Source organism: Drosophila arizonae, chromosome 3, assembly GCF_054131065.1.
Source record: "Drosophila arizonae isolate 15081-1271.41 chromosome 3, UAZ_ARI_1.0, whole genome shotgun sequence".
In the NCBI taxonomy this organism is placed as follows: Eukaryota; Metazoa; Arthropoda; class Insecta; order Diptera; family Drosophilidae; genus Drosophila; species Drosophila arizonae.
In genome coordinates this window covers 30,176,021-30,185,986 of record NC_142923.1, presented here as the reverse complement: position 1 = coordinate 30,185,986, position 9,966 = coordinate 30,176,021, and the positions used below count along the sequence as shown (strand labels likewise).

At 31.2% G+C, this 9,966-nt stretch overlaps 3 protein-coding genes across 8 annotated transcripts; all 3 read left to right on the top strand.

Moving 5' to 3' along the window:
* The first annotated feature begins 597 nt into the window (after positions 1-597).
* Positions 598-3,309, top strand: Haspin (haspin). The gene is made up of 6 exons (XM_018001413.2): positions 598-815; positions 890-1,167; positions 1,231-1,898; positions 1,957-2,160; positions 2,401-2,696; positions 2,756-3,309. The coding sequence occupies exons 1-6, from the start codon at positions 751-753 to the stop codon at positions 2,958-2,960; spliced, it is 1,716 nt and encodes a 571-aa protein (XP_017856902.1). The 5' UTR covers positions 598-750; the 3' UTR covers positions 2,961-3,309.
* On the top strand, positions 3,054-6,886 carry LOC108610096 (uncharacterized). 6 transcript variants are annotated; one of them, XM_089464582.1, is made up of 7 exons: positions 3,056-3,309; positions 3,721-3,820; positions 4,734-4,947; positions 5,005-5,116; positions 5,177-5,332; positions 5,669-5,842; positions 5,920-6,886. In XM_089464582.1, exons 3-7 carry the CDS (start codon positions 4,741-4,743, stop codon positions 6,084-6,086), a joined length of 816 nt encoding a protein of 271 aa, XP_089320708.1. In that variant the 5' UTR covers positions 3,056-3,309; positions 3,721-3,820; positions 4,734-4,740; the 3' UTR covers positions 6,087-6,886. The 6 variants fall into 6 exon arrangements, with proteins under 6 accessions (XP_089320711.1, XP_089320708.1, XP_089320709.1 ...); XM_089464583.1 differs by having other exon boundaries at positions 3,718-3,820; XM_089464581.1 differs by having other exon boundaries at positions 3,057-3,309; positions 3,787-3,820.
* A 1,027-nt stretch (positions 6,887-7,913) lies between these two features.
* LOC108610091 (TBC1 domain family member 20) lies at positions 7,914-9,930 on the top strand. Its single transcript, XM_018001932.2, has 4 exons — positions 7,914-8,227; positions 8,305-9,089; positions 9,209-9,318; positions 9,386-9,930. Exons 1-4 carry the CDS (start codon positions 8,173-8,175, stop codon positions 9,585-9,587), a joined length of 1,152 nt encoding a protein of 383 aa, XP_017857421.1. The 5' UTR covers positions 7,914-8,172; the 3' UTR covers positions 9,588-9,930.
* Positions 9,931-9,966: the final 36 nt, after the last annotated feature.

Here is a 9,966-nt window from a genome sequence, read left to right as displayed (position 1 = left end):
TTCAGGGTATAAAAAATAAAAAAAAAAAGACTTGTGAAAACGAAACCTCATCATTTTTTAAAATGATATATACATACCTATATCAGTGCCAATATACTACTAAACAGACCGGAAATAATGTTTGACTGGCTATTAACATATTAGAATTATGTAAATAATTAAATAAATTACAAATTTAATAATAATTATTTATTTAAAAGCGGTTTTTTTTTAAATAATAACAATTTATCAGTGTGCCCAAATAAAATAAATTTAGCTTTGTCAGTATTATTTAAAGAGACACAACTCTGCATACTTTTTTATTAAATACTATCACTGACCAGAGAACAGTGATACTATGAATACATAAAATACTAAACAGAATATCAATATTTGATATATTATATACTATCGTTATTAAAATTAAAATGGACCTGAAATAATATTTACAAATGTGTAAATTACAGTGCCAAATGAGTATTTCCTAAGATCAGTATTTAAATCATTTACAAATATTATTGTTTTCAGAAAGTTAGCTTTAAACACATCTTTAAACTCCTTAATAATATTTGTTGAAATTCTGATAATTCGACCATTATAGTAATTACTCTTTAATATTGCAGTATTTTTACTTCACAGAAGGCGATAGTCACTCATCGCTCTTAAATGCGTTAGTATCGTTCATTTCGATTCGATTTCATTTCGAACTGTTTACATGTAAACAAAATTGGATTTTTTGCAAATATTGTTGAACAAGAAAAATTATACGATATGGACCAGACTTTACCTGATGATGCCTGGAAAGACTCTTTTGATAGATTGTTGGATCCCCTACCGTATGTCGGACAACATTTATAAACTATAACTATAAATGTGTACCACTAATAAAGAAACCTTATATCCTATTTAGTAATCTACGAGAACTCAACTTAATAAAGAAGAATGTGCGAAAATCATTTAATATGGATTCCAGTGTAGAAAACTCCAATCCAAACATGTTGAGCGTCGATGACTGTTCCTTTCCAAACGCAAGAAATAACCTTACGAATGCTAGTGATAAATTAAGCGTAATAAATAAATTCGGCAACTCCATCTCAACTCCTTTTGCGAAACGCTTTCCCGATAATCTGTTTGATTGTGCGCTATCGCCGATAGGTGGTATGAAACTAGATGGATTCCTTCCTAAAGGTATTATTGGTAAAATTATAAAAGCTAACATAATAATAACGTACTTGAATTCTTTTATGTAAGATCTAGAAAAACTTGGACAACCACGGAAGCAAGTTTATTTTCGTGTGAATACAATCAGCCCTGAAACGTCTATCGATTCATCTTCGATGTCTCAATCTGAACCCACATTGAACGCACATCAGATATCAAGAAGACAGACTCGATCTTCACTTGTTCTGCAGCCTGGCAAATGGCGCAAGTCCTTACGTACCTGGTGTCGTACAAACCACAACGAAATATCTGGTCGCACCAGTCCAAAACAATGCTTCAAACCGCGAGATGTAAAGTCTGATGATTTAAGAGTTCTTCGGAGAAACTCACGAAAGTCGCAATACATAAATCGTATTTCAGAACATGATTTTCAGATAAACTTCGAAAAGGAAGTGTTAAAGTACTGCGGGCAATCAAAGCCGATTAAATTTAGTGCAGCTTATGCTGCTGCAAAAATGTTGAAAACTTGCAAGATTGGCGAAGGAGTTTACGGAGAAGTATTTAAATATACACCAAAGAATAAAATGGTATCTAGTGTAGTCTTAAAGGTGCTCCCGATCGAAGGTTCTAGTTTGGTCAACGAGGAAGCTCAAAAGACTTTTGAACAAATATTGCCTGAAATTATAATTTCTAAAGAGATGAGCGCACTACGAACAAATCAAACTACCTCTACGAGTGGATTTGTGGATTTATACAACGTAACCCTTTCTATAGACCCAATATGAATAAGTTCAATAAATAATGTATTCAACACAGGTGAACTTGGTGAAAGGAAAATATCCAAAACATTTAATTAGACTCTGGGAAGATTATGACGAGGAAAAAGAATCTGAAAATGATAATCCTACGATGTTTACTGATAACCAGTTATTTATTGTTTTGGAGCTAAAATTTGCTGGCACAGATATGTCATCTTTTGCTTTCCAAAACGCTGAACAGGGTTATTTTGCATTGCTGCAGGTAAGGTTATATTATGCATCATATTTTAACCGTTCAGTGCAATGCAGTTCTGTTATTGTAAAATGAACTTAGCTTCTTTGGTATTGAAAATAAAATTTTTACTCTTTTATACGGTCCAAAGTTCCAAACAGGTCAATAAATTGAAAAAATTATTTTATATTTAGATTGACATTAAGTATAGTTATGGTTCCGCCCAATGCATCTAACTTGATCTTTCTTTTTATTGAATATAAACATTAGGTTACATTTACATTAGCTGTTGGAGAAGAAGCATTTCAATTTGAGCATAGAGACCTACATTGGGGAAACATACTCATTGAGAAAACGATGAAAAAGTTTATTGATTTTAAACTTGCCGGAAAACAGATTTCGGTGGCAACAAGAGGGATTCAAACTACCATTATTGATTACACATTGTCAAGAGTAACTGTTGCGGAATGCTGTCATTATAATGACCTCTCCCAAGATGACGATTTGTTTGCGGCCACCGGAGATTACCAATATGACATTTACCGCATGATGCGAGATGAACTAAAGTGCGTATAATTAATAGATATTGAGTGAAAAATTTGAATTAATTTTATTTTGTTTAAAGAAATAATTGGTCGGCGTACTCTCCAAAAACCAATGTGCAATGGTTGTCCTATGTTAACTCTAAACTGATAGATGGCGTGAAATATAAAAGTATTAACACAATGGCCCATAAATCTTATTTGAGAAAGCTTAAAGCCTTCAACAACATCGTCCTGAATTTTAACAGTGCAGGAGAATGCGGTCAATATTTATACAACATGAATTAGGCGAAAGCAAAATTTGTTTTATTTTACATTTATTTTATTGTATCTTAATATTAATTTTCTATATTTTGTAAGAACTTTTTATTTATTAGTATATTTTTTAAGTAAACGTGAAAGCTCTTCATATGGTAAGGGCGGCTAAGTTGTAGTGAGCTACAAAGCTTGTTTTAAGCTTTAACTCCCATTCTGTAAAACCATAAAGCTTTCAGATGGAATTCAGTTCCTGTTCATGGTACGAATCTACAACTATAATACAAAGTGAAGGATTTCCCACAGGCTGATGTGTTCTGTGGTGTGAATAGAAGAAAAAAAATACAATTTGAAACAAGCTAAATTAAGTATAATCGAAAAAGTACGTAGATTATTTTCGCCTTCAATTATTACAATTACTTAAAGAATCGAGATGCAAGTGAATGAAACCAATTCAAAAAATAAGAAAAACAAAGAAAAACTAAAAAATCGATATTGAATCATAATAATTTAAAATGCATTGCAATTATGGGAATGGGATATACATATGTGATATATACTATACTCACGAATACATTTATAAATACGCATATATATTCATGTATATATATATTATATAATAAAAAAAATATATATACATATATATATATATATATATATATATATATATATATATATATATATATATATATATATCCACATACATATATAAATTTAATACCTATTTACATATGCATTCCTGTGTACGTTTACTCAATACATATGTACATCCATATGCTTCTGTTAAAAGTAGGACAGTACTTAAAATGAACTAATTAAAATGGACAGTTACTAAATTGCTTAAAATAACAACTTACAGAAACAAGCAAGCAAGTACTGAAATAAAAACAACGGTGAGTAGACATGATATACGAATATTAAATAAATATTCAAGCAAATGTACTTGATGTGAAATGTAAACTCTTCAACTACTTGCGTACATTGTTTTCATTATCAAGGATTTACGTAGATATGTATGTGTCACCCCTATATATAAATATTAGGGGTTGTTTTACTTAATAGAAAATTTGGCCTGTTTATTTAACATCCATATCTAGTATATTTTGAACTTAAACCTGTTGAAATATTGGCATGTATATATATATATATATATACATATATATATGTTGCATTGGGTATAGATATGCAAATATATGTGCAAACCTTTAATCATTAGAAAAAATTTACTTTCCGTCCAAATATGTGCCTGCAATTGATGGCTTAGGTAAAGTAATTCAGCAGGATCTTAAGCATTATAATGACAATTAGTGAATGTCAGCAATAACTTTTTACTGACGATAGGAATATATAGATAGATACTTCAACAGATGCTATGCTGTACTAGCTAAAATTTGTTTATTTCAAATAGTTAATAAATGGCTGTTTATTTATCTCGGCAGTTCTTATTTGATTACTTAGCTAGCTAGCTTAAGATATTGATACAAAGCCTGTTGGGGTTGAGTCCCCAAAGTATTTTATATTCTCAGTTCAAATCATTTCATGAATAGAATACTTAATGCTTAAGTTATAATCTATGACAGAATGCCTTATATTTGTTTCCAATTTTATTATGATCCTTCAAAAAATAATTTCATTCTACAAATCATTCGACTAACTGGCTCACTGTGAGTAAGAAATTTTAGAAATTTTTTTAGATTTAAGGTACAACCAAATTTGTCATGTTCATATATTCATTTTCACTTCTTAGCGAATTGATAATTTATTCAACATTTTAATCATTTATATAATACGGCTTTTACCGGAAAGGTTTAAAATGCATTCTGTGGGTATACACTCTGCCATGGCTATCAAGCGGCAGCGAAAACGTCGCGATGAGCAGAAAAGAGCCAAGGAGAGACGGTATAGCACTCAAAGTTCTGAAAGCGGTGAAACATTCCATTCGCCAAGTGGATCTGTCCGCCGTAAATATCATCATCCACATCATGCTGTCAAACCTGGACCAGGAATGTTGGACAGCCAGGTAAATTTTGATTAGCGTCGATATAATGAAATGACTTCAAGCAATTTTTTTCTCCAGGTCGTAACCAGCATCGGAATGCTGCACATTGGCATTGTTTTTATTGTCTTTGGCGTATTTCTTTGTGGAGCTGGAATTATACCAGATGAAGCTATGTCCTGGAATGTATTTAGTAGGGTTACGCTCAAATATCTTATATGTTAGATGCTCATACACATTTAAAACTTGATAGGCTCGAGCTCTGCTTGGTGGAACGAGGTAACATGCACTGGCCTTTTTTCCTTCGGACTAGGCCTATTTTTACTTATTCTAAACTGCCTTATAAGCCGCAAAGAAGAGGAGGACCTTGAAGACTATGTGCAACGGCAGCTTACAAGATCACGCTCTGGTAATAAAAATAATAAAAATGCTGTGTTGGTAACACTAGCTTTGACCCTATTTGTCAATTTTGAAGGCACTGGGAATTTTGTAGTACTTTCTGTAATGCTTTCTATAAAAATATATACTATAAAAACTAGTATGAGTTGCTCTATGCTAATCTCGTTCAATGCCTGGCGTTGATAACCCAATATATAATTTCAATGATATGCAAAAAAACTAAGCTTTTCTTAATTAATTAATTAATTAATTATTAAATTATGTTAAGTTTTCTTACATATATTAATTTTTAAATTGTGTAAATTAATTATAAATTTATTAATATCATACCGAATATAATTTACAGGTCACCGACTTGAACGAGATGTAGAGACAGGCGTATTAACCACGCGTCACGCACGAAAAGCTGTTGCATTGCAGAAGAACGGACGGAATGGCTTACCCGCGCCAACGGATGTAGCTGTTGTCCATTGTAGCTCATCGGAGAATATTTCAAATGGTCAGATTGTCGGGCGTAATGGTAATGCAAATTGTCAAGCAAGTTGCTTGAACCTTATAACTTGATCAATTTGTATTCTAATTTGACTGATCAAATAGGTCTAAATAATTCTGGGGATATATTACTCGAAAAAATTGTGGAGGAGGATACACCATATTTGAATGATCATAGTACAGCTATTTCGCCAATAGAAATCGAAAATGATACAAAACAACTTTTAAGAAGGGAATCAATAACAGATGCAATCAATATAACGCGCATATAAAATGTTTAGATACTTATAAAAACAAAAAAAATTTTAGTTTTTAATTATTAACGTTAACGTTTAAACAATCTATAAAAATATTTCCAATAGCTCTTTACTATATATAATATAACCTTTTAAATATTTTTTAATATACAGAACTAAATTTAAATATTGTACTTAAATTATATACATAAAATGTATTTATTAAAATTTCAAGCTAAAAACAAAAAACTAAAAACTGAATTCAAAACAGGTAGACAAATTTAAAATATTAATTGATGTATATAAAACTGTGTAAGAATCCGACATACTGCTTTTATATTTATGTGTATCATGATTATCTAGTTTAAGCTATCAATAATGACTTTCTTACTTTCTTAAAATAAATATATATACATATATATACATATATATATCTTAGCTACTTATACATAAGTAATATTAAGTGACTTTGGACTTTCATAAAAGTATTTCCTTTTTATTTATAAGTTTAAAGCAACCCACAAATTCTAAGCTGGAAAAAGTTTAGCTAGACATGATAATTTTATAACCATATTCTGGCATTTAATAATTTTTTTTTATTAATATTATGGGGAATAATTTGGCATTTATATTTATGAATAAAATACCCATTTAATCGAATATTTCAACAATCCAAATGTTTACACAAATAGTATTATTAATGCTTCACAAATACATATGTATGATTTTAGTTTGTAATTTCAATATAAGGCTGTTACTATTATTTTAAGAATACTTAATTTATATTTACCAATAATTGAGTGGTTTTCAAAAAAAAAAAAAAAAAAACAAAGAAATCAATCAATAATATAATTTTTTTTAAATTCTGAACCAGCAAAGTGCACAACAAAAGAAACAAGACTATTTAAAGTAAACACTCTTTATCTGTATATACATATGTATTTTTTTAGGTTTAGATATACCGAACAAATTTACATGTAAGCCTAATTTTTATTGCTTTAAAAAAGGAATAACATAAAAAATTAACAGAATAAAAGTATTAAAAAAAAAAATACAAACAGTTAATTTTCTTATTTATGATGCATCCCTCTAAGGTCTTCCAAAATCCGAATGTCCTTATCCTTACTCAGAACGTTATAACGTTTAAATGAAAAATATTTGAAATACGCTTTTTACAAATTTATGAGTCCAGGGTTGATATGGGGGTCAGTGGTGAATTATCACAAAAATCAAAATTCTATAAGGTATGTACGTGTAGATTTACATTTAAATTTTGGCGACTCTAGCTCTAAAGATGTAGGAGAAATACTTATTTTATAACCAATTTTCAAAGTTTTTAATCGATAACCAAATAACAGGAATAGTTATCGATTTTTGACAGCAAATTTAATCTGCGTTTGATACACATGGACCCACTGTTAAAAGACACTATCACTCAATCGTGACATGGACCTAAGATATACTTATGTATGTATGTATATATTCTGAGATCGACTCGTCGCTCTGATCAAGAATATATCTATACTTTGTTGGTTCAGACAGTCATCATATGGTTAGTGTTTCAGGGTATAAAAAACATCAGAAAGACGAAATCGAAAATAGAGTGATTGCCAGTACTGTGGCGACAAAGCTTCCATCAATTTTCTATGTCATATCTCCGTCGCGTATGTCAAGTACATTTTACAATTTAATATAATTTTTCAGTATCTTTTGGATATAAGAATAAGTCAAATACAATGTACTTTATCTTTAAAAAAAAAACTTTAATTATATATTTTATAATCATTATATATTATTCCAGCTCACAGAGATTGGAAATTTTATAAATAACATTTTAAATTTGATATAGATACACCAAAAGAAAAACCAACTTCGATTATAAAAATCTAACGCAGATGCAATAAATAAGCAAAAAGTAAGAAAACCGAGTACTCGACTGCAGTATCGTCATTAGACTATCGATAACAATAAATGTACATTTCTGATTTTCTTAATGAAAACCGATAAAATAATGTTCACAAATAAGTTGATTAAAGTTTATAATCTTTGAATATTAATGTCAGAAAAAGTTAATTAACTCTGCTTCTATTACGATACGATAGAGCAATAAATTTTGTCAATAATGAGTGATGTTGACGAAATTAAAATCGATCTTCCCCCACTTAGCTTTGAAAAATGTATGTCAAATAAACCAATTTCCAGCGAATTGTATGTATATATACATATATTTAAAAATATAATATATATTTTGTAGGTCCAGAGAGCGATGGTGAGCGAAATAAGCGAATCGAAATTGAAAAATTAATTGCCGATAACCCTGGCGGCAGCATTCCATTAAAGGCATTGCAAGAGTTGGCCCTTGGCAATTTCGGATTGGTAAACGATGACCTAAGGCGAGTGCTGTGGCCGCAATTGGCAGGCGTTGATGTCACAAATTTGGAACGTGTGCCAACTCTTGATGAGTTGCAAAGCCACCCGGAATTCCATCAAGTTTTGCTAGATGTGAATCGCTCATTGAAGCGATTTCCTCCAGGAATTCCCTACGAGCAGCGTATCGCCCTGCAGGACCAGCTGACAGTGCTCATACTGCGAGTAATCAAAAAGTATCCCAATTTACGGTATTACCAGGGATATCACGATGTCGCCGTAACTTTTCTATTAGTCGCTGGCGAGGAAGTCGCATTTGCCATCATGGAACAACTCTCTACTACCCACTTCTCTGAATGCATGCAGGAAACAATGGAGGCGACCCAGCGACGTCTCATGTTCATTTGGCCGATTGTCCTCTTTGAGCAGCCAGAACTTTTCCACTTTCTACAACGGTCTTCAGTGGGCACCTTATTTGCCTTGCCCTGGTATCTGACCTGGTTCGGACACAGCTTAAATTCATACAAGGCAGTTGTACGATTATACGATTATTTCCTTGCATCGCCGATGTATACACCGATTTTTGTTACCGCCGCAATTCTATTGCATAGAGCAAATGTTATACTTCAGGAGGACTGTGATATGGCATCAGTGCATTGTCTCTTATCAAAGGTAATCGTTAATTAGTTTCTGTATTCTTTCTTAAGCGTCGCCCCCGGTGCAGTCGTCAGAAATCGAATGATATCTGTTGTAAGGTTGTAGTTTATTTACTAAATAAAGTCAACTTGCAGTTGCCTGATGATTTGCCGTTTGAGGACATTTTAGTCAACTCTAGTAAATTATATGACAAATATAATTTGACTGTAATCGAAAAGAAAGTAGAAGAACTTATTCAAAATGAGTAAGTACATTACATTGATTTTCAATTGCAATAATAGTCAAACATCTTAACCGCTCTTGTCCAACAGGAAAGAACAACACAAACTAGAGGAAGAACGACGGATTAAGTATCGACGATCTGTTTCTTCTAAATCTAATTATAATGTAAGTAAATGGTTCTTAAGCGTCCTAACGCCAAAATCGGTTATGATGACAACCGCCGTTTCGATTGTCGTTGGAATTTGCGCTTATTACTACAAAAATCAGTATTTGGCCGCGGGTATAAGCTGAGTTTGTGAGTATTTCAGCCCAACGATATTTTTCGTAATACGTTCGGCGTCTGTTCAGCCCAAGTGTGGTTGTATGGTTAAAATTTGCCTTTATTAATTAAGCTGAGCATGGATGTAAAAATGTACATACCCAAAAAGTAAGTACACTGTTAAAGTAAAGAATAAAAACATTTGAAGACATTGTAAAAAATTAAAATTACATATAATTTTGAATAGTGTATCCAGATCCAAATGCTTATTACTATTGTATATAATTTAAATATTTTTAAATGAATTTATAAATATAGCAAACTTAAGTGTATACATACCTTATTAAAATATAAATAAAATATTATGTAAACTAACATTAATGTGGGCTTTTATTTATTATATTTAATTAA

Excerpts from the sequence above, each read along its gene's own strand:
- Haspin (XM_018001413.2), top strand. The coding sequence starts at position 751 with ATGGACCAGACTTTACCTGATGATGCCTGGAAAGACTCTTTTGATAGA. Across the intron at positions 1,168-1,230 it reads AGATGGATTCCTTCCTAAAG|ATCTAGAAAAACTTGGACAA; the intron begins GTATTATTGGTA and ends CTTTTATGTAAG. Across the intron at positions 2,697-2,755 it reads ATGATGCGAGATGAACTAAA|AAATAATTGGTCGGCGTACT; the intron begins GTGCGTATAATT and ends TTTTGTTTAAAG.
- LOC108610096 (XM_089464580.1), top strand. The coding sequence starts at position 4,509 with ATGCCTTATATTTGTTTCCAATTTTATTATGATCCTTCAAAAAATAAT. Across the intron at positions 4,592-4,733 it reads ATTCGACTAACTGGCTCACT|GTTTAAAATGCATTCTGTGG; the intron begins GTGAGTAAGAAA and ends TTTACCGGAAAG. Across the intron at positions 5,843-5,919 it reads TCAGATTGTCGGGCGTAATG|GTCTAAATAATTCTGGGGAT; the intron begins GTAATGCAAATT and ends CTGATCAAATAG.
- LOC108610091 (XM_018001932.2), top strand. The coding sequence starts at position 8,173 with ATGAGTGATGTTGACGAAATTAAAATCGATCTTCCCCCACTTAGCTTT. Across the intron at positions 9,090-9,208 it reads TGCATTGTCTCTTATCAAAG|TTGCCTGATGATTTGCCGTT; the intron begins GTAATCGTTAAT and ends GTCAACTTGCAG. Across the intron at positions 9,319-9,385 it reads GAAGAACTTATTCAAAATGA|GAAAGAACAACACAAACTAG; the intron begins GTAAGTACATTA and ends CTTGTCCAACAG.